This window comes from Bombina bombina, chromosome 7, assembly GCF_027579735.1.
Source record: "Bombina bombina isolate aBomBom1 chromosome 7, aBomBom1.pri, whole genome shotgun sequence".
Classification (NCBI taxonomy): domain Eukaryota; kingdom Metazoa; phylum Chordata; class Amphibia; order Anura; family Bombinatoridae; genus Bombina; species Bombina bombina.
In genome coordinates, this window is record NC_069505.1 from 140,338,869 (window position 1) to 140,362,915 (window position 24,047).

The window sequence follows — 24,047 nt, forward strand, 5'->3', positions numbered from 1 at the left end:
ATAAGCGAGCTAAAGTGCAAAAAAAAAACAAAAAAAAAAAACAAAAAAAAAAAAAAAACTGTCCCTTTTTTTGTATTACGTTTGAATTCACTGAAAATGCTTGCGAGAAAAGATATCCCAATTTAGTGCCAACTGGCTCCAGCATGCGGCCTGCCCAGTATACATAGCTTAACTGCAGCATTGCAATTTATCCATCACGCGCACATACTCAGATGGTGGCGACATCCCACTGTGACATGCGGCCTGCCCAGTATACATAGCTTAACTGCAGCATTGCAATGTATCCATCACGCGCACATACTCCGAGATGGTGGCGACATCCCACTGTGACATGCGGCCTGCCCAGTATACATAGCTTAACTGCAGCATTGCAATGTATCCATCACGCGCACATACTCAAGAGATGGTGGCAACATCCCACTGTGACATTGGCGCTTAGCCTTTTTCACTTATTCGATGTGTATACATGTCTTACCTGCATATACTAGGGTTGTTATATGCACAAGAAAAGTTACCACAGAATGCCTGAAAACTTGAGACTTTTTACAAATGAAAGTGTATTGCACAAATGTGTATTTTAAGGCATGTGAAACCCAATTTTTTTTCTTTCACGATTCAGATAGAGCGTGCAATTTTAAGCAACTTTCTAAATTACGCCTATTTTTTTTCTTCGTTCTTTTGGTACCTTTATTTGAAAAAGCAGGAATGTAAGCTTAGGAGATGACCTGACTACATTTAGCCACCAACCAGCAAGCGCTACCCAGTTTCTGAACCAAAAATGGGCCAGCTCCTAAGCTTTACATTCCTGCATTGTCAAATAAAGATACCAAGAAAACGAAGAAAATTGATATTAGGAGTAAATTAGAAAGTTGCTTAAAATTGCATGCTCTGTCCGAATCATGAAAAAAAAAAGTGTGGGTTTCATATCCCTTTAATCAAAAAGGAGTGAACTGTGAGGACTGTAAGTGTAACAGTGTTGTACTTTGTGATCTATGTTATAGTAGATATCGAGGTTTGTGCGTTTACCTCATATTTCTGAAACAGCTTTAGTATTCGGTAGTTCCTACTGGTTTTAGCCTGCTTTTCATTCATTAGTATATGAACAATCATGCGATTCCTGGTTTGCTGTGCAATGTCAAAAGGGGTTTCTTCCTGGAAAAACGTACACATGGAGAAAAACTCGATAACAACCTACCTTTGTCAACAGTTTAATGTTAATGTAGAAAATAAACAAATCTAATGGAAAAGGGAAAAAAAATTACTTAAGACTACAACAATGCTTTGCCCACAAAAACACAAATTGAATTACCCACAAGAGGAATATCAATTGGAGTTTCACCAAGGACAGAATAAAAAAAAATAATTTGCCAAATGGATATCTGTATTTATTTAATTTACTTATATTTAGTTAATGCTAGGTAAATGTAAGAATGATATAAAAAGTGAAATGTAAACGAAAACTTTAGTATCGAGCCCTCTAAATAATTTATTTAAAAACATTTAGGGCTAGATTACAAGTGGAGCGCAAAATTATGCTTTCTCAAGCGCAATATTTGCGCTGTTATTTGAAATAGCCCGCAATGCAAAGTTATAATGAAGTTTAAAAAAAATCTCCACCTTGGCATTCTCAACATCTATACTGGATCCAGCTTCTAGCAGAAGATCTACAGCGTTAACATTGCCAGCTGAGACAGCCCAGTGTAGTGCTGTATTCCTGTGAACTTTGTCCGTAGCGTTGATAGAAGGGTTAAACTTTAATAGGAAGTTTGTGGGCTCCAAGCTAAATAAAAATAAATAAAATTAGACACTAGCCATAAACCTTAGTGCAAATACATATCTGGGGAACCAACAATTATCATTAATAAAAGTAATTTAACTAAAGAAAAGTGATTTAAATATGTTGGTTATCAGTTTGCTGGAGGAAAAATCTTAAAATGTGAGACTACGAATTTCACAGAAGTTCTTATCTATTATCTATAGATATATGTATTTTTCTATTAAAATCAGGCCTTGTTCACCCAAAGAAAAAAACGTGCATCTCTACTTGTTAACAAATATATATATATATATATACACAAAAATTATTATATATATATATATATATATATATATATATATATATATATATATATATATATATATATATATATATATATATACACATATACACACACACACACACATATATACAAAAGATGTACGCACGCACGCTCCTAAGTCTACCTAGGTGCAGTTTTACAAGAAGCAGCTAAATTGTGCTTTGCCTATAATAATAATAATAATGGCACCAAAATAAAAAAATCTTTTTTAAATTATTTATTTATTGCAAAACTTTTAAAGCCTGGATACTGTAAGAGAGAAAGGAAATTACAGTTAAACTCTAAAATGTCAAAAATATGTGGATCATCAGCACTTTCTTTTCTCAGGTTGTTTAGGACGCAGTGGTTTTTAACCAGGGTGTTACAACACAGTAGAATATCATTTACAGTTGCAATAAGGAGAAGGATGAAGAGAGGAACTGCTAGATGCCAGCACTAAGCATATGCTTTCTCTGCCACAGCTCTGAGGCCCTGCACACACAAATCCTGAAAGTCTGCCCCCAACACCACGTGATCAGGAGTGCAGCAGAAAAATGGTGTGTCACAAAAGGATGTCTTGTGACTTGCCATGGCTGCTTTGTGCAGTGAACACATATGAGAAGCACCAATTTCAAGGATTAAGACCGTCACATCATGCAATGAGCAGCATAAAAGTCACAGCACCTTAGAGGGCTCACAAAAATAATGTAGCAACAATATAATCCTAACAGCTGTTTAAGATACAGCCCTGTAAACAAACAACAGAAAAAAGGGTCTGTGTATGGTTTGGACAACATACCAATATGCAATCATTTTAAGTACATCATATTCTCTGAAGAACAATGCATCACTATTACAAAAACTCCTAACTTTTTGGGTTATTCTCCATATATCTGTATACAAATCCAACTGTCTGGCTCCTGAAAATAAGCACTGCTGTAGAGGCGCCACAAAACAGGCTGTAGAAATTTACTCCAAGGGCAGCTCTTCTAATCATGGAAAAATCTGGATAGGGAAAAGGGAACAAAGAAGGCGCTCCAAAAGGCGTAATATCTCAAAACTCAGACCCCACAGGAATTACCCACAAGTAGGATACTCACAATAGATTAGTACTTATCTCAAAGTGCATATTAGAACAGTCTGAGGTATTATAAGCTCCGCAGTAGGCTCAAGTCCGGTAGCAAATATCACTCCCTGATATCCCACAGCAATCGCCAATCACCATACAGGACCACAGGGCAACATAAGTATTTTAAAATACTCCACAAGCACAGATTGCAAGGGATAGTTTATTTGAAATTTAAAATACAGTTTAAAACAAGGTAGACGCATTTCGCGAGATACACTCGCTTCTTTAAAACAGCATATAGTGATACACATCAACCGGACATATAAATACATCACATAAATCATTAAACAATTAAAAGTAATGAATTACATCTGGTGCGGATAGTAAAATACCTCCCATTTCGTTTATACCATTCTCCTCAAAAACGGCATATAGACGCTACATTGAAAAAGTGCATGATGTATAAATGGCGCCAAATCAGATGATCCAATCAGAAAATTGTATGCTACACATGACCAACCTGTTACTATTAGTTACCCGGTCATGTGATGACGCCAACGTTATCGATATAAAAACTAATCATCCTAACAGTACGCACACACGCTGGGCTAATGCGCAATCCCACACACTCATGTTGCATAAGGGAAAAAAAAAAGACACAAACCAGAGTGGAATCCTAATCCACTAACTGGCATGAAACACAGAGAGATTGCATACCGATTGATTCTAGCATATGTTCATACAGGAGGATACCAACATCACATTGATAAATACCATCTAGCATATAACAATATTGGATTGTATAATATCACAATGTAACCAGTAAGTAATCATAAACGGATACTAGATAGTTAGAAATAAAACCAATATATATATATAAAATATGCAACACATAAACCCTATACATTATATAAAATATATATACAAATCAATAGATTAATAAATGATGACAATTTAATGTAAATATACATAATACAACAATAAAAGCATGCAATAAATAAATCTATCTTACTGCAAAAATATAAACCTAATTAAAAGCTGCCAGATCTAAAAAAAGACCCTCTGGATTTAGAGTTCTTAGTCTCCAAATCCAGAAGGTCTTCCTTTGTCTCAATCTGGTAAAACGGTTATCTTGGTTTGATGGGGGGGATAAATTCTATAGGTCTAACTTTATAATGGCCTTTTTTGCCAGAATGTTTACAGGTACTATGACACAATATACTATGCTTGAGAAATTCACGTTTTATATTCCTAAAATGTTCACCCCACAGTGTTCTCAGAGATCTACTAGTACAACCCCAATATTGTAGGCCACAGATATATAGTCTACTAGATATACCACATAACAACTATCACAAATCATACGTGATTTTATTGGGAAGGTCTCTTGAGCCCCAAGGCAGAACATACTGTGATGTGCGATCTCATCGCAGAAAATGTACAGTTTCTGCAGAAATGTATTTTGCCTGCACTTTTAATTTCTGCCTGCAGGTGTCACTGTTCCATTCTCTCTCAATGTAAATATTTACTATGTTCCTCTCTCTTCAATTCCCTCCCCCTTCCTGAACTCCAGTGCAGTACAGGGTAACAGCACATTGCAGAAAAGGAAAGTCAAGGCTTAACAAATGTATTCTAGGAGCCAACCAAAATACTAAGGAGCCAGATTTCTTTTTTGTTCTTTAATATGTGTGTATATATGTATGTGTGTGTGTGTGTGTGTGTATTTGTGTATGTATGTGTGTGTGTGTATTTGTGTGTGTATTTATCTGTGTGTGTATGTAATTGTATATGTATCTGTGTGTGTGTTTCTGTGTGCCTGCGCATTTGTGTATGTATCTGTGTGTGTGTGTGTGTGTGTATCTGTGTGTGTGTGTATATATCTCTCTGTGTGTGTTAATTTCCTCCCCCTTCCTGAACTCCAGTGTGGTACATGGTAATAGCACAATGCAGAAAAGTTTTTATAGTTGCTATTAAATTTTGTAATAAATTTTAATGATTTCTCAAAACTTATTGTCTGCATTTGAATTATTTGACTCCCCCTAATTAATGCAAATGCTCTATTTTTTTTACTATCATTAATACTAGTTGGATCATATTTTTTATCTAGAAATCTTTTCTCCAATATTTTCGACTTGTCTATAAAATCAGTAACATTCGAACAATTACGTCTAATCTTACGAAATTGGCTAAAGCGAATATTTTTCAACCACTTTGGATGATGATTGCTACGTCTATTGATGTAACTATTGGAGTCGACTTTCTTAAGATAACTCTTAGATACAATATGGCCTTCAGGGCTCAATTCGAGAGTCACATCTAAAAATTTTTTATAGATTTTCTTTCTATTTGGTGAGAAAAAGAAATCCCCCAAGTATTAGAGTGAAGATATTTAACAAAATCTTCTGCCAATGAGGATGGTCCCTCCCAAACAAATAAATCGTCTATGAAACGGCCATAGAAAACAACATTTGCTCAAAACAATGACGAATACATCAAGATCTGCTCGAAATGACCCATGAAAAGATTTGCAAAGCTAGGGGCAAAACGTGTTCCCATGACCGTTCCACAGACCTGGAGATAAAATGTATCTAGATAAACAAAATAATTATGTGTTAAAATTAACTGAATGGACTCCAATAAAAATTCACGTTGTGTGACGGGGAGATAAATGTCAAGGAAATATTTCACCGCTATTAATCCCACCTCATGTTGAATATTGGAATATAATATGGCGACAATGCAGCTTATCCGCAATCTATCTTTATTACTAGTAGGAATCTTGTTAAGTTTATCAATCTGTGCTTGTGGAGTATTTTAAAATCCTTATGTTGCCCTGTGGTCCTGTATGGTGATTGGCGATTGCTGTGGGATATCAGGGAGTGATATTTGCTACCGGACTTGAGCTGACTGGAGAGCTTATAATACCTCAGACTGTTTTAATATGCACTTTGAGATAAGTACTAATCTATTGTGAGTATCCTACTTGCGGGTAATTCCTGTGGGGTTTGAGTTTTTAGATATTACGCCATTGGAACGCCTTCTTTGTTCCTTTTTCCCTATCCAGATTTTTCCATGATTAGAAGAGCTGCCCTTGGAGTAAATTTCTACAGCCTGTTTTGTGGCGCCTCTACAGCAGTGCTTGACAAATCTGTTTAAAAATTAGGAGCCATTAAGAATACTTAGGAGCCAGGCATATTTTCAGGAGCCAGACAGTTGGATTTGTATACAGATATATGGAGAATAACCCAAAAAGTTAGGAGCCAGGGCTTTGCTTGTGGAGACTGAGTACATATACAAGGTGAATAGTGTGAAGTATGATTTAACCGATTAGAGAATAATAGATAATATAGATAGAAGGGGCAATATGACAAAATATAGAAAAGCAATATTTATATATGAGACACCTGAGATGCACATTCTAATTACTAATTCGTTTTAAACAGCCCAGGTAAATTACTGTATAAGACCTAATGGGATACGTTTAAAGGGACAGTCTACAATAGAACATTTATTGTTTTAAAAGCTAGATAATCCCTTTATTATCCATTCCCCAGTTTTGCACAACCAACACAGTTATACTGATATACTTTTTACCTATGTGATTACCTTGTATCTAAGCATCTTCTGACAGTCCCCTGATCACATGACTATTTATTATCTATTGACTTGCATTTAGTAAATTGTTGTGCTAAATCTTAAATAACTCCTCGGGAGTGAGCACAGTTATCTATATGGCCCACATGAACTAGCAGTCTCCTGCTGTGAAAATAAAATAAAAAAGCATGTGATAAGAGGCTGTCTTTAGTGGCTTAGAAACAGACTGAGATTTATAGGTTTAAAAGGTTATAAAGTATATTAACATAACAATGTTGGTTGTGCAAAACTGGGGAATGGGTAGTAAAGGCGTTATGTATCTTTTAAAACAATAACAATTTTAGTGTAGACTGTCCCTTTAACTATTGCAAACAAAACGTGTTACAGATTGTGATGCATACATAGCATAGCCACCTTGGCCAAGTTTTCCTGGGCACTTATGAGTTATACATGCTGCAGGATAATCAGGGAGGAACATGTATAGTGCTGTTCAGTGTAACTATTTGTGTGCTTTCCAGGGTTTAAATTCATGTTCCTACCTGCATACCCTGCAGCATGTATAACTCATAAGTGTCCAGAAAGACATGGCGGAGGTGGCAACCCTAGGCATACACCTTAATACATTAATTTGAGGCTTTTATTCAGATATCAAATCAAAGTATATTTAAAAATATATGCTTTGAGTTGTTTTCACAATTTAAAGATGAACATATATTACTTAAAGGGGCCTGCAATCCCATTTTTTTTATTTAATGATTTAGATAGATAATACAATTTAAAACAACTTTCCAATTTACTTCTATTATTTAATGTTTTATTCTCTTGTTATCCTTTCTTGAAAGAACAGTAATGCACTACTAGGAGCTATCCAAAAGCCAATGAAATGAAGCATATATGTGCAGCCACCAATCAGCAGCTTCTGAGTCTACCAAGGTATACTTTGCAACAAAGGATAGAAAAAGAATTAAACCAATTAGATAATAGAAATAAATTGGAAAGTTATTTAAAATGACATGCTCTATCTGAATCACAAAAGAAAAAAAATGTGTTTCATATCCCTTTAATATAAATTTTTTAATAAAGTTATTATTAAAAAAAAAAATACTTTTTACTGTTTATTTTAAGCACCCTCATTTTTTCCCTGTAATTTAATTCTGAAAACTGAGGGGTTTTGTTTCCGAATTCCAGCAATGTGCTTACACCAGGCGTCAAAAGCTTAGTGATGCACAGTGATTGCTTGTTCAGTGCAGGAGCTAATTTATATCTGCCACTAACTGGTCACAGCAGGAGAGACCAGATAAACATACACAAGAGGCTTTGTAAAGGGTGTGGCCTGCAAAACCATGCAAAGGTTACAAGATCTTATAAACCTCAGTGCTTAGTCGTGCACATTTACTGAACGTGTATAAAAAAAAAAAAAAAAGCTATTTTTGTAGGCAATAAAGAGTTTGAAAAGGCCTCAATCATCTTCATGTCTAAGGTAATACAGCTTCTTTAGCAACCAGGACTTTTTTTTATTATACATAAACTGAACGTATACATTTCTGCTTTCATAGAACAGTAAAAGTGGTAGAGATTCACTAATATTCATTCATTACTACCATGTCCCTTTAAATGTTAAAGTATTATTCTGTTAGATGTAACAGAGGTAAATGCATACCCAATGACTTGTTTTGCAGCCAACATGAGGGGAGTCATCCCGTTCATATTTGGAGTGTCTATATTCTGGAAAAAAAAGTTATGTTAGTTAAATGTCATTTGTTTTTATTTAAAGTGTCATTGAACTCCAAAAATGTCTGTCATCCATATTAAAAAAAAACCCAGCATCTTAAAAGGGACATTAAACCCCTAAAATTTCTTTCATGATTCAGATAGAGAATGCAATTTTTAAAATGTTTCCAATTTATTTCTATTATCACATTTATTTAATTCTCATATTATTCTTTGTTGAAGAGATACCTAGGTAGGTAGCGTGCACATGCTTGAAGCACTACAGAAATAGTGCTGCCATCTAGTGCTCATGCTAATGTATAACATTGTAGCAAAACTGCTGCAGACACGTGCACACTCTAGAGCTTACATTTCTGCTTTTCAACAAAGCAAAAAAAAAAAAAAAAAAAAAATGATAATAGAAGTAAAATTAGAAAGTTACCGTATTTAAAATTTTATGTTCTATCTAAATCATGAGGAAAAAAAAAGAGTTTTATGTCCCTTTAACATATTGAATCTCATTTTTTCCTTTTTTTCCTTTTTAATGATTTTTTTTTATTTTTATTTTTATTTTTTTTAACGTGAAGTAAAAGCAGTTTAGATTTAAAGTGAATGTAAAGTTTAATGAATAAGTGCCGGTATCTAAAAATACTCTTAAAAACAGGGGCACTTCCATTCATTAAACTTTACAATGAAGCTTTTTTCTTTAAATACTTCCCTTTGCTTTATGGAAAGCAGACTGGTGATTCTCCGCCCACAGCTCCTGCTGTAGTTAGCAGATTGATGACGTAATCAGCTTCCTTCAATCATTGCGTGCCCCCTTTGGCATCCAGCTCATGGGGTACACAACGATTAGAGGAAGCCGGATTAGTCATCGATCTGCTAACTACAGCTGGAGATGCAGGAGGAGGATCGCCGGTCTGTTTTCCATAAAACAAAGGTAAGGATTTTAAAAAAGAAGCCTAAGTGTAAAGTTTAATGAATGAAAGTGCCCCTATTTTTAAAGAGTATTTTTAGATACCGGTCACTTATTCATTACATTTTACAATCACTTTGAATTAAAACAAATACATTGGTATCATATATGTAATATACCTCTAATAGTCAATGTGCATTATTAGGACGTGCACAACGGATACTGGTATGTTAGATTAACTTTAAATAACTTTAACTTCATATTTTATCAATAAATAAAAATGTCAGCATGTTGAAATGCAGTTTCTTTATATATGGATAATAGAACATTTAGCAGTACAGTGCCCTTTAATATTAAACATGCAACAGATATTTGTAACAGTTCATATCTATAAATAAAATCTGTATAACTACATCCAATATGGTTTTCTTTTATAGATGTGTCAACGATCAAGTTTTGTATGGTATACTATAAACTGGTGAAGCTCAGAAACCTTACTTTTTTGTAATTTTAAAGGGACACTAAAGTCAAAATTTTACTTTCATTATTCAGATAGAGCACACAATTTTAAACAACTTTCTTCTAAATGTGCAAAATATGCTCACTTTCTGCAGCACCAGATCCTACATAGCATGTGCAAGATTCACAGAATATACATATATGCATTTTGTGATTGGCTGATGGCTGTCACATAATACTCATTTGAAATTCAAAGTGTTTTTGTATTGTCTTTCTACTATGCGTTTACTGATTATGCCATTCTACAGTGTTAAGTGGTTCTTTAAAGAATTTAAAACTACTGGAAAATGTGGATTGGCAGGTTACTCAAAATCAATCAAGTTTATCCCCCTGCATAATACAGTGCATTGCAATACAGTCTTGTAATGTATATTTTATGTAAACTGAAAAAAAAAAAAACTGGGCTTAAAGGGAGAGAAAGGTCCAGATTGAAATGTGCATAGCTGCATTTCAGTTTTAAAGTGAACGTCAATTTTGATGCTAAAGTGCACGGTTTTTAAAAATTTGATTAAAAACAGGGGCACTTTAATTCATCAAAATTTACATTTCACCCGTTGTGAAAAAAAAACTTACCTTTTAATCTTCACAGCAGCTCCAGCTTCCTCCGGTCATTGCAAGCCATTTCTGATGTCAGAAATGATGGATAGGTCATCCTCCAATCACGGCTTTCCCCCGGGGGAATCAGTGTCTGATTCAACGCCGTGATTGGAGGAAGCCGGGTTCCTCATTTTAGACCCAGGAAGAGGCTTTGCAACGGGTGGAGGAAGCTGGAGCTGCTATGAAGATTAAAAGGTAAGTTTTTTTTTCTCAACAGGAGTGAAATGTAAATTTTGATGAATTAAAGTGCCCCTGTTTTTAATCAAATATTTAAAAACCGGGCACTTAAAGTGATGGTAAACTCTCCCCTTTATAAAATCAGATCTGGAATGTAAGCGCTATTTTAGATGGAGTTTAATTCATTTGCTGTAATGAAGATGCGCTATAACTTAGTTATTAATATAGATATGAAATTCAAATACTGCATGCTCCTCCGCCCACTTCAAAAGTAAACTTTTCTGTGAGCTAACAGATTGAATTGTTGTCCAATCAGCGCTCTCCCCATATGGCACTTTTGTTGTAGCTAGAGCATTGATTGGAGAGTAATTCAATCATTTAGCTGACAGGAAAATTGACTTTTGAAGTGGGTGGTGTAACGTGGGGTATTTGAATTTCATATCTATATTAATAACTTAGTTATAGCGCATCTTCATTGCACATGATGAATAAAACCCCATCTAAAATAGCGCTTACATTCCAGATCTGATTTTAAAAAGGGGAGAGTTTACCATCACTTTAAGCATCAAAATTGACATTCACTTTAAAAAGAATCATGTTTGCTATATACTTCCATTAGCAACAAGGCTTCTGGTAAAAGCTATTACTGTTTTCAGAGGTATATGCACATATGCTCTGAGGGCCTGTGCATCAGTAATCCATCTCAGAGAGCTGGCAGTATGTATTACGTCTATAAAGACTTTGTTTGTGTCATACTAGCCACTGCTTGTGTAATGTTTGAATACTGGTGGCATGAGCCCTCCTTGTATATGTGCATATGCCGCTAAATAACAGTAATAGCTTTAATTGAAGCCTTTTTAAATGAATAACTAATTAATATCACAATTTATTTTTTAGATCCACACATTTAAAAAAAGGGGGATTATTGAAATTGTCTATACAAAAATTAGTGTCACATACCAGTCCTTTTGAAACCAAATACGCAATAATAGGCAAATGCTGACACACAACTGCCAGATGGATGCTGCTGTAACCTTCCCCATCAATAAGAGTGGGGTCCGCACCAAACTTCATTAGGAGAATTGTCATTTGTAAATGGCCTTGCCTATAGGAATAAAAGAAAGTGACAAACATATTTTCAAAGGCGTTCTGTTTTTATTGTGATACTACACTGGGGGGAAAAAAAAAAAATCTAAACTAGTTAAACAAAAAAAAAAAATATTTGTAAAAATAAATATAGAATCATGACTTATTTTATGAAAAGTACAACATCAAGACAATAACTTAACTTGAAACGTGTAGAAACATTTTTGTGTCCTTAAATAAACAACTCTTATAAAGGAGCGTAGAGTGTTGGAAGAGTTTAAAAATTGAGGGAAAATCATAGAATGTGGAAATTTCACAGAAGGGCTCATCTATTATCGGATGTATTTTTCTATCAAAATCAGGCCTGGTACATCAAAAGACAAAACTTGAATCTCTACTAATTAAAGGGATATGATTCAGATAGGGTATGTGATTTTAAAAGGGGAAGTTTTAAAAAGGGACATAATAACATCATCTGATTCTTAGCAGGTCTTAAAATTAGGTAAATACAACCTCAGATGAACAACATGACATATTACATGTGTCATGATTTATTTTAACAAAAATAAAACACATATACACACACCAAACTTTTAAAGAAACTGAAAAAATATATATTCCCAGTTCAACATTAAAGGGATACTAAACCCAATTTTTTTCCCTTAATGATTCAGATAGAGCATGCAATTTTAAGCAACTTTCTAATTTACTCCTAGTATCAATTGTCTTTGTTCTTTTGTTATCTTTATTTGAAAAGCAGGAATGTAAAAGCTTAGGAGCTGGCCCACTTTTGGTTCAGCACCTGGGTACTGCTTGCCGATTGGTGTCAAAATGTAGCCACCAATAAGCAAGCACTATCCAGGGTGCTGAACCTAAAATGAGTCGGCTCCTAAGCTTACATTCTTGCTTTTCAAAAAAAGATAGCATAGGAACAAAGAAAAAATTATAATAGGAGTAAATTAGAAAGTTGCTTAAGATTGTATGATCTATCTGAATCGTGAAATAAAAAGAATTGTGTTTAGTATCCCTTTAAGAGGGTTTTCTGGTCTAATACTTATGTTGGGGGAGACAATATCTTGCCAGTCGACAGCCACCATTTGTCTACATGTATACACATATCATAGCCTACCTGACAGCCCACTGCAACGGAGTAGAATTTAACGTGCCGCCTAACTGATCAACAACTGCTCCTTTGGAAATGAAATATCTGTGGAAAAAAAGAAATTTAATTGTAAAAATACATGGCAGATTAAAGTGGTCCTGCCTGTAAGACACAAACATACAATGATGCGTAGTGCACAAGCAGCATAAAAATGTGAGCAGAGTAGGAAGCTGCTACAGTACTTGGGCATAGACCCATTATATCCTACTTTACAAGCTCCAGCCGGTTGTTTATGGCAGCCCAATGTAGTAGGGTCACATTTTCTTGGTCTGGTTGTCGAACGTCATATCCTGCGTCTACAAGCTCCATGCAACGGTCCAGCAAGCCGTGCCTGGACAAAAGAGAGAAAACATAAAAATTGTAAACATATATAAAAAACAAACATTATCAAATCACTATCACATATATGTATATAAATGAAATAACAGCACGTAAATGCCATCTATAACTACATGCTATTCCATTTCAGCCAAATAATTGAATTAGAAACAAATTGTGTCTGCTGCCTCCAAACATGTTTCAGAAAAAGGTCGAGCAAGATTTAAAGGGTTATTAAAGGGATACTATTTAGCAATTGCAAAATATATGCATACAAAATAAACGGGTTTAAAATGACAAACTTTTTGCAAAGTTTCAAAAAGTTCAAAATTTGCGAGATACCCCTTTTAAAAGCTTACTATCTTATCGCCTCTGCAAAGCCCAATTAGGAACATATATAAATGAAACAATCCCACCCTGTACAGAATGTATGGAGTAGGTACTTCCAATTCTCATGGGAACTGGGAAAAAATGATCTATACACATACATACACTCTGAAAGGAGGCCAGTATAGAATATGTGAAGGGTACCAATGTAACAAGTGTATAGTGTAATCAGCATATCCAAATAGATATTACAATGTCCAAGATACCATCCACCACTAAGGCTATTAAAATGTTGGACAGGTCCTGGTGAAAGGAATATAAATTAGACCCTAGAGACAGTTTTAGTAAAAGAATGCCCTCAAACAGTATGTATACATATACAAAACATATAGCTCAAATAGATGTATCTTAGCCTATAAAATAGGTGCTCATATAACTATGGAATACACTTAGTTATAAAAACATCATTTGCATTAAGATAAATTAATGCTTGGAAGACGGAAAAAAAACCATAATTTATGCTTACCTGATAAATTCCTTTCTTCTGTAGTGTGATCAGTCCACGGGTCATCATTACTTCTGGGATATTACTCCTCCCCAACAGGAAGTGCAAGAGGATTCACCCAGCAGAGTTGCATATAGCCCCTCCCCTCTACGTCACCCCCAGTCATTCGACCAAGGACCAACGAGAAAGGAGGAACCAAGGGTGTAGTGGTGACTGGAGTATAATTTAAAAATAATTACCTGCCTTAAAAAACAGGGCGGGCCGTGGACTGATCACACTACAGAAGAAAGGAATTTATCAGGTAAGCATAAATTATGTTTTCTTCTGTTAAGTGTGATCAGTCCACGGGTCATCATTACTTCTGGGATACCAATACCAAAGCAAAAGTACACGGATGACGGGAGGGATAGGCAGGCTCTTTTATACAGAAGGAACCACTGCCTGAAGAACCTTTCTCCCAAAAATAGCCTCCGAGGAAGCAAATGTGTCAAATTTGTAAAATTTGGAAAAAGTATGAAGCGAAGACCAAGTTGCAGCCTTGCAAATCTGTTCAACAGAGGCCTCATTCTTAAAGGCCCAAGTGGAAGCCACAGCTCTAGTGGAATGAGCTGTAATTCTTTCAGGAGGTTGCTGTCCAGCAGTCTCATAGGCTAAACGTATTATGCTACGAAGCCAAAAAGAGAGAGAGGTAGCAGAAGCTTTTTGACCTCTCCTCTGACCAGAGTAAACGACAAACAGGGAAGACGTCTGTCGAAATTCTTTAGTTGCCTGTAAGTAAAATTTTAGGGCACGAACTACATCCAGATTGTGCAGAAGACGTTCCTTCTTTGAAGAAGGATTTGGACACAAAGATGGAACAACAATCTCCTGATTGATATTCCTGTTAGTGACTACCTTGGGTAAGAACCCAGGTTTAGTACGCAGAACTACCTTATCCGAATGAAAAATCAAATAAGGAGAATCACAATGTAAGGCTGATAATTCAGAGACTCTTCGAGCCGATGAAATAGCCATTAAAAATAGAACTTTCCAAGATAACAACTTTATATCAATGGAATGGAGGGGTTCAAACGGAACGCCCTGTAAAACGTTAAGAACAAGATTTAAACTCCATGGTGGAGCAACAGTCTTAAACACAGGCTTAATCCTCGCTAAAGCCTGACAAAAAGCCTGAACGTCTGGCACTTCTGACAGACGTTTGTGTAACAGAATAGACAGAGCTGAGATCTGTCCCTTTTTTTTTTTTTTTTTTTTTTTTTTTTAAAAGGAGCTTTATTGAAAAAAAATAAACAGACATTATACATGAAAGTCAATGGTATGGCATGAAAGAGTATACAGAATTTGACAAAGCTTTGACAATCATTTTGCTCCATTTTTACAATTTTTAGAAATTTTCTGCAACATGAAATATAACTTTTGTAGATAGGCCCAAAAAATTGGGCAAAACAAACACATAAAAACCTAACAGGGCCAGTTGGAGTAAAATAAAAATGATATTGACTTATTTCAGTATGTCATCACTACTAAGGTGACCGGTCCTTGCGTACCCCTCGACTTCATGTCAATAAGTGAATAGTCAGAGAATAGACAGAGAGATATAGAGTGCTGAAATAGAGAGAGGTGGAAAAGAAAGAAGGGTGAAAGAAGGGGGGGGGGGGGGAGAGGGAAAAAAATAAATAAATAAATAAATAAATAAAAGGGAATAGGTAACTCACATTGTGCACCTATCTGTTAAGTTACAGTGGTTCCAGGTCTACTAACTAGCCCGCCAGGCAGGCACCGTCCCACATCTGCAGCAGCGTCATATAGACGTCCAGCTTCTGAATCCTAACATAATGATATTTTTCCAGAAGCAGGATGTCCTGCACACTTTGTTTCCAATCCGCCAGCGTGGGAATCTGAGCTGATTTCCACCTCCGGGGGACAAGGTTCTTGGCTCCTGTCAACATCAATTTTAGAAGTGTCTTTTTCAGACTGTCCTTTATTTTATTGGGGAAATGGAACAACAAAATCTCTGGGATTTTTGGAATATCCATCTCCAGAATCACCTGAATCTCCCGCCAAACGGAGGTCCAGAAGGGCTCCAAGAGGGGGCAATCCCACCAGATATGTAAAATCGTTCCTGTCTCCCCGCACCCTCTCCAGCACCTGTCTGAAACTCTAGGGTAGATTGCTCGAAGCCTAGATGGCGTAAGATACCATCTGCTCAGGAACTTGTAGTGAGACTCTTGTATACGAGCTGAGACCGAGACTGTCCTGGCAGCCAGGAAAATACGCTGCCACGCCTCCTCGGACAAATCCGTTCCCAACTCTCTGTGCCACATTCTGGTATAATTTGGAAGGGGGCTGTCCTTGGGGTGGAGGAGAAAAGCGTAAATGATAGAGGTCAAATGTCTGGATGGAGTTTTTTTCGTGCATAAAGCCTCGAAGGGTGTAGGGTCCCTCAATAAATGTGTCTTATGTTTGTGGGTGCTTATGAAATGACCTATTTGTAGATAGGTAAACCAAGACAATGGGATCTCAGGAAAATCAGCCAAAATCTCTTCCCTTGCCTTTATTCTCCCCATAGAAACAAAGCTGGCCACTCTGTTACCAAACACTCTGCTCTGTTCCGGGGGTATTCTAGACTGAAGTGGTAGGTCGGGGTTGGAATATATAGGCGTCAGGGGGGAATACAATGTTGAAACATGGGAGTCCACTTTTATCGTAGTATCCCATACGCTAAACAGCTCCTCCAACAGGGGGTACTTCTGCACACAGGAAGATCTGTACTTAGCAGCCGTCCACAATAGGGGCGACAGTTCCTGCACTTGTAAAGCATCCTTGTCAATAGTAATCCAATCTTTTTGTGGGTTACCCTGACACCACTCAACTATTCTCTGCAGGATCACTGCTTTCCTGTATAGTCTGAGGTCCGGGAGGCTCAGTCCGCCATCTTCCCTAGCTAAATACATCGTTTTTTCTGCTTACTCTCGGTCTGATCCCCTGCCAAACATATTCCTCAATTAAGCTTTGGAACTGTGTGAGGAAGGTAGAAGGTAAAGGGATAGGTAGTGTTTGAAACAAGTACATTATTCTTGGAAGAACATTCATTTTCACTACCCCTATTCTTCCCAACCAAGAGATTGTTTTGTGTTTCCACCCCGAAAGGTCAGCCGCAACTGTACGTCTAAGCGACATGTAGTTAGCCTCAAAGAGGTCTGCAGCTGAGACAGCTAAGTGTATGCCAAGATATTTCAATTGGCTTTCTTTTATTTGAAACGGGCTGTGTTCCTTAAGCCATCCCATTACAAGTGGGTCTAAGTTGACTCCCAGAACCTCAGACTTAATGGCATTCAGTAAGAAGTTTGAGACCCTACCATATTTGTCAAACTCCTGTAGCAAGGCAGGGACCGATGTCTCTAGATCTCGCAGTGTGAACAGAAGATCATCGGCATACATACATATCTTACATTCCCGGTCTCCTATTAGATATCCTTTGATTTGTTTGCAATTGCGGATATTACACGCTAGGGCCTCTACCGAAATGGCAAATAGTAAGGGGGATAAGGGACACCCCTGCCTGGTGCCATTTGAGATATCGAATGACTCTGAAAGAAGACCATTGACCCGTATCCTCGCACTTGGAGAGGAGTAGAGGCTAAAAACTGTGTTAATGAACCGCCTCCCAAATCCCATTCTCCCCAGGGTGCCTCTAAGGAACTGCCAGTTCACCCTGTCGAAAGCTTTTTCCGCATCAGTCGACAACAGGGCGAACGGCAGCCCCCGGTCGACAGAATGTGAAATCAGCTGCAACACCTTAAGGGTGTTATCCCTAGCTTCCCTACCCGATATAAATCCGACCTGATCTAAAGCAATCAAGTCTGGTAGGTACTTATTAACTCTGTTTGCTAACACCTTCGCCAAGATCTTGACGTCAGTGTTCAGCAAAGATATCGGACGATAACTTTGCGGTTTGTCTGGGGCCTTTCCCGGCTTTGGTAATACTGTTATGTATGCCGAAAGCATAGATGCCGGTAATACCCCATTGTCAGGTAAAGTGTTGAACAAGTTCTGGAGGTGTGGCAGAAGCTCCGGGAGAAACGCCTTGTAGTATTTTGCACTTAGCCCATCTGGGCCAGGGCATTTACCACTCGGGAGGCTTTTCAGAGCGTTCGCTATCTCCTCCCCGGTCAGGGATGTCTCTAAAAAGGCCCCAGCTTCTTTGTCTAAGGTTCGGAGCTGAGTGGTCGTGAGGTAGTCTTGGACCAATTGGCTCTGTGTGGGCATATCCCCTGATTGGGCGGCCGGGCTGGTTTTGAGATTGTACAGGCCATCGTAATAATCACGGAATACTTCCGCTATACCACGGCTGTCCCTATGGGTCACATTTCTGTGATCCTTCATGGAATATACATAAGCTTTGAGTTGGGATCGCTTTAGTGTCCTGGCCAGTAATTTACCAGCTTTATCCCCCTCCTCATAGTACCTTTGCCTAAGCCAGATCGCTATTTTATGATTTTCATCACGAAGAAGCTGTCTAAAATCCAATCTGGCTTGTGCCAGTCGATTGTCAATATCGCTATTTAAGGGGTTTTTCTTGTGTTGTTCCTCTAATATCTTAATATCAGTTAATAATTGGTTATATCTCAACCTTTTTTGATTCTGCAATCTGGCTTTATGCTTGATAAGATGACCCCTAACAACACTCTTATGGGCCTCCCACACAGTGGAGAGGGGCATATCCTCTGTTAAATTCAATTCGAAGTATTCTCGCATACGCTCTGAGACATCCTCCAGGATGACCGGATCACCCAAGAGGGTCTCATCCAGTCTCCAAATATAGGACACCACTGGCGCAAGAGGTGATCATAGAAAGGGCGCACAGGGCGTTGCGGCCTAAACCATCTTTAAAAGCCCCCCCAAGAGATGTCATCCTTAGGCTGTTGAACTACAAGGATAAAGAGGAGATACTTCGCTGCAGCAGGAACAAACAACCAGTCCAACACGCGGGGATTACCCTGCAAATCTTCTCTGATCTATGTCCTGCAACCCTACAGAAGCGTAGGGAATTGCGTTTCCTAACATCAGTTCTCCAGGATAACAAGATCCCTTATAGATGGGGATTCCCCACCAGTCTGGTGGCCTTTAACGGAGAAAAATCTACAATTTTCCGCTCCATGTCTGATTTGGAGAATTTCTGCTCTGTCCTGGGAGTGGAGGTTCCGCGCCCAGACAACTCTGCAGGCCCCTCTTCTGATCTCCAGGAAGGCAGTCGTCAGACCTAACCGGAGAGGTAAGACTATTGGCTTATTTCCCTTGGAACTGTTCTAAAATGTATGAGGACAATAATACATTATAAAGACTTCGTCATGATGGACCAGCCTCTAATAAAGACTTTGTCTTCCCCTTGCCACAGTTACTTGATAGGTCTGCCCAGATAACTAAAGTAAAAATGTAAATCCCGTGCTGTTGCTCTTTCTTTAACGGAGTTATATCTTTTTAGAGCTCCCTACCTAACTTAACGCAGTTGTCTGTTTGTGCTGGGGGGATGTGGATTTTCAAATTGTCAGTTATGCTCTTTCAAATAGGGGTTTCACTTTAAGTTAAGTATACTCCCCCCCCCCGGATACCAAGACCCCCCTTGAGTTTTACTAATTTTTATTGGGCCCCCGGTCCCTCCTTTCCCAAGGCTTAGTTGCCCTATTTGTGGGGGACACTGTTAACGATAAATATCAGTTTTCTGTATGTGAAGCTCGTTTATACTTGGGGTCTTACGCAGACAAGTGTATGTTACTAGGGACTATGTGGCTGGGGATGGGTCATTACTTATACCTTTATGAAGGGTCCATCTCTACTCATATATGTTCCCCATGGTTCTAAAATGTTGGCTCTTACTTACATTTTGTATATTGTTGGTTTGAAATAATTATATGTTTTACACTAATGTCTATACAATATTTAATCCCCTCAGGTCTTGTCAAAATAATTAAAAAATTTTTTTTTTCAATAGGCCGACCGCAGGCATATTCCCTCTAGTAGAAACCGACACAGAGGTTAGTTGGTAGCTTTCTGCCTCAGTATAGTTGTTACACGTGATCATAAAACACTACTATTTCACATATACCTCTCTACTTCTGACTCTTATTATACTATGAGACCCTCGTTCGACAGTAAACACAGACTGTATAGTTAGTGATCCCCTTTAGAACTAGGATCTTCTCTTCTATAACTATTATTCTTTTCTGACTTCTTGCCCCTCCCACTGCCGCTTCTCTCCCTAACCCCTTCTTACTTCCATCGACTTTCCCTCTCCCTTTTCTTTTTAGTTAATTTTATAATTTTTTTTTTTTTTTTTTTTTTTTCTCTCCAATAATGCATGCCAGACATAATAATCCTCAGGTTCACCCCCTGAGATTTTTAACAATAAACGTGAAAGGTCTGAATAGTCCTGGTAAGCGTTCCATAGTCACAAGAGAACTAAATAAGCTTCAGGGGGATGTGGTTTTTATACAGGAATCTCATTTTGCCAAACAAAAAGAACCAAAATGGCACAACCATAAATATCCAACTGCTCTCTTTTCCTCCGGCCCTCGTAAACAGAATGGGGTGGGCATTTTAATACATCGTAGGGTACCATTTCAGGCGCAGGACGTGGTAAGAGACAGGGAAGGCCGATACATCATAGTGGTAGGATTATTACATAATGTTCTAGTCACTCTGATTAATGTATACGCCCCGAATGTAGCACAGCATGTCTTTTTCAAAACGCTCTTGGGGAGATTGCTCGAGCATTCTAAAGGAATTCTTATCATGGGGGGTGACTTTAATACTCCATTAGTCCCAAAACAGGATACCTCCAATGGCCTCTCAAGCGTGCCTCATCATATATTGAAACATATCAACACGATGCTTAGAGGTCACTTGCTGCATGACATATGGCGTACGTTACACCCCACTGAGACAGAATTCACATTTTATTCCAACCCGCACAGGAAATACTCCCGCATAGATTATTTTTTTACAAACTCTCATGGTATTGAATATGTGCAACGTAGTGATATTGCCCCAATTACATGGTCTGACCATGCACCGGTCTCCTTTGAAATGCTGAGATCTGTCCCTTTAATGAACTAGCAGATAAACCCTTTTCTAAACCTTCTTGTAGAAAAGACAATATCCTAGGAATCCTAACCTTACTCCAAGAGTAACCTTTGGATTCACACCAATATAGGTATTTACGCCATATTTTATGGTAAATCTTTCTGGTAACAGGCTTCCTGGCCTGTATTAAGGTGTCAATAACTGACTCAGAAAACCCACGTCTTGATAAAATCAAACGTTCAATTTCCAAGCAGTCAGCTTCAGAGAAGTTAGATTTTGATGTTTGAAAGGACCCTGTATCAGGAGGTCCTGTTTCAGAGGTAGAGACCAAGGTGGACAGGATGACATGTCCACCAGGTCTGCATACCAAGTCCTGCGTGGCCATGCAGGTGCTATCAGAATCACTGATGCTCTCTCCTGTTTGATTCTGGCAATCAATCGAGGAAGCATCGGGAAGGGTGGAAACACATAAGCCATCCTGAAGTCCCAAGGTGCCGTCAGGGCATCTATTAGGACTGCTCCTGGATCCCTGGATCTGGACCCGTACCGAGGAAGCTTGGCGTTCTGTCGAGACGCCATGAGATCTATCTCTGGCTTGCCCCAACGTCGAAGTATTTGGGCAAAGACCTCCGGATGAAGTTCCCATTCCCCCGGATGAAAAGTCTGACGACTTAAGAAATCCGCCTCCCAATTCTCCACTCCCGGGATGTGGATTGCTGACAGGTGGCAAGAGTGAGACTCTGCCCAGCGAATTATCTTTGATACTTCCATCATTGCTAGGGAGCTCCTTGTCCCTCCCTGATGGTTGATGTAAGCTACAGTCGTGATGTTGTCCGACTGAAACCTGATGAACCCCCGAGTTGTCAACTGGGGCCAAGCCAGGAGGGCATTGAGAACTGCTCTCAATTCCAGAATGTTTATTGGCAGGAGACTCTCCTCCTGACTCCATTGTCCCTGAGCCTTCAGAGAATTCCAGACGGCACCCCAACCTAGAAGGCTGGCGTCTGTTGTTACAATTGTCCAGTCTGGTCTGCTGAATGGCATCCCCCTGGACAGATGTGGCCGAGAAAGCCACCATAGAAGAGAATTTCTGGTCTCTTGATCCAGATTCAGAGAAGGGGACAAGTCTGAGTAATCCCCATTCCACTGACTTAGCATGCACAATTGCAGTGGTCTGAGGTGTAAGCGAGCAAATGGCACTATGTCCATTGCTGCTACCATTAGGCCGATTACCTCCATGCATTGAGCCACCGATGGGTGTTGAATGGAATGAAGGGTGCGGCAAGCACTTTGAAGTCTTGTTAACCTGTCTTCTGTCAGGTAAATCTTCATTTCTACAGAATCTATAAGAGTCCCCAGGAAGGGAACTCTTGTAAGTGGAACGAGTGAACTTTTCTTTTCGTTCACCTTCCATCCATGTGACCTTAGAAATGCCAGTACCAACTCCGTATGAGACTTGGCAGTTTGAAAGCTTGAAGCTTGTATCAGAATGTCGTCTAGGTAAGGAGCTACCGAAATTCCCCGCGGTCTTAGTACCGCCAGAAGAGCACCTAGAACCTTTGTGAAGATTCTTGGAGCTGTAGCCAATCCGAATGGAAGAGCCACAAACTGGTAATGCCTGTCTAGAAAGGCAAACCTTAGATACCGGTAATGATCTTTGTGAATCGGTATGTGAAGGTAAGCGTCCTTTAAGTCCACTGTGGTCATGTACTGACCTTCTTGGATCATGGGTAAAATTGTCCGGATAGTCTCCATTTTGAATGATGGAACTCTTAGGAATTTGTTTAGGATCTTTAAATCCAGTATTGGTCTGAAAGTTCCCTCTTTTTTGGGAACCACAAACAGATTTGAGTAAAACCCTTGTCCCTGTTCCGACCGTGGAACTGGATGGACTACTCCCATTAACAATAGTTCTTGTATGCAGCGTAGAAACGCTTCTTTCTTTGTTTGGTTTGTCGACAACCTTGACAGATGAAATCTCTCTCTTGGAGGAGAGTGTTTGAAGTCCAGAAGGTATCCCTGAGATATTATCTCTAGCGCCCAGGGATCCTGGACATCTCTTGCCCAAGCCTGGGCGAAGAGAGAAAGTCTGCCCCCCACTAGATCCGATCCCGGATCGGGGGCCCTCAATTCATGCTGTTTTAGTGGCAGCTGCAGGCTTCCTGGCCTGCTTGCCCTTGTTCCAGGACTGGTTAGGTCTCCAGGCTTGTCTGTAGCGAGCACCAGATCCTTCTTGTTTTGGAGTAGTGGAAGATGATGCTGCTCCTGCTTTGAAATTCCGAAAGGAACGAAAATTAGACTGTCTAGCCTTAGGTTTGGCTTTGTCTTGAGGTAGGGCGTGGCCCTTACCTCCTGTAATGTCAGCGATAATTTCTTTCAAACCAGGCCCAAATAAGGTCTGTCCCTTGAAAGGTATATTAAGTAATTTGGACTTAGAAGTTACATCAGCTGACCAGGATTTTAGCCACAGTGCTCTGCGCGCTTGAATGGCGAATCCGGAATTCTTAGCCGTAAGTTTAATTAAATGTACTACGGCTTCCGAAATGAATGAATTAGATAGCTTAAGAACTCTAAGCCTGTCTGAAATGTCGTCCAGCGTAGCTGAACCAAGATTCTCTTCTAGAGACTCAATCCAGAATGCCGCTGCAGCCGTGATCGGCGCAATGCATGCAAGGGGTTGCAATATAAAACCTTGTTGAACAAACATTTTCTTAAGGTAACCCTCTAATTTTTTATCCATTGGATCTGAAAAGGCACAGCTATCCTCTACCGGGATAGTGGTACGTTTAGCTAAAGTAGAAACTGCTCCCTCCACCTTAGGGACCGTTTGCCATAAATCCCGTGTGGTGGTGTCTATTGGAAACATCTTTCTAAATATTGGAGGGGGTGAGAACGGCACACCGGGT

The 24,047-nt window shown here is 38.7% G+C and overlaps 1 protein-coding gene across 2 annotated transcripts in view; it reads right to left on the minus strand.

Moving 5' to 3' along the window:
• Nucleotides 1-24,047, minus strand: part of ZDHHC13 (zinc finger DHHC-type palmitoyltransferase 13) — a 101,936-nt gene that overhangs the window by 12,833 nt on the left and 65,056 nt on the right. For both annotated transcript variants that reach the window (XM_053720367.1, XM_053720368.1), the window contains exons 3-8: nt 13,117-13,239; nt 12,876-12,953; nt 11,621-11,765; nt 8,402-8,466; nt 1,618-1,780; nt 1,027-1,152 (exon numbers count right to left, since the gene is read on the minus strand). In XM_053720367.1, the coding sequence (XP_053576342.1) occupies nt 1,027-1,152; nt 1,618-1,780; nt 8,402-8,466; nt 11,621-11,765; nt 12,876-12,953; nt 13,117-13,239 (700 nt within the window). The remainder of the gene's footprint in view (nt 1-1,026; nt 1,153-1,617; nt 1,781-8,401; nt 8,467-11,620; nt 11,766-12,875; nt 12,954-13,116; nt 13,240-24,047) is intronic.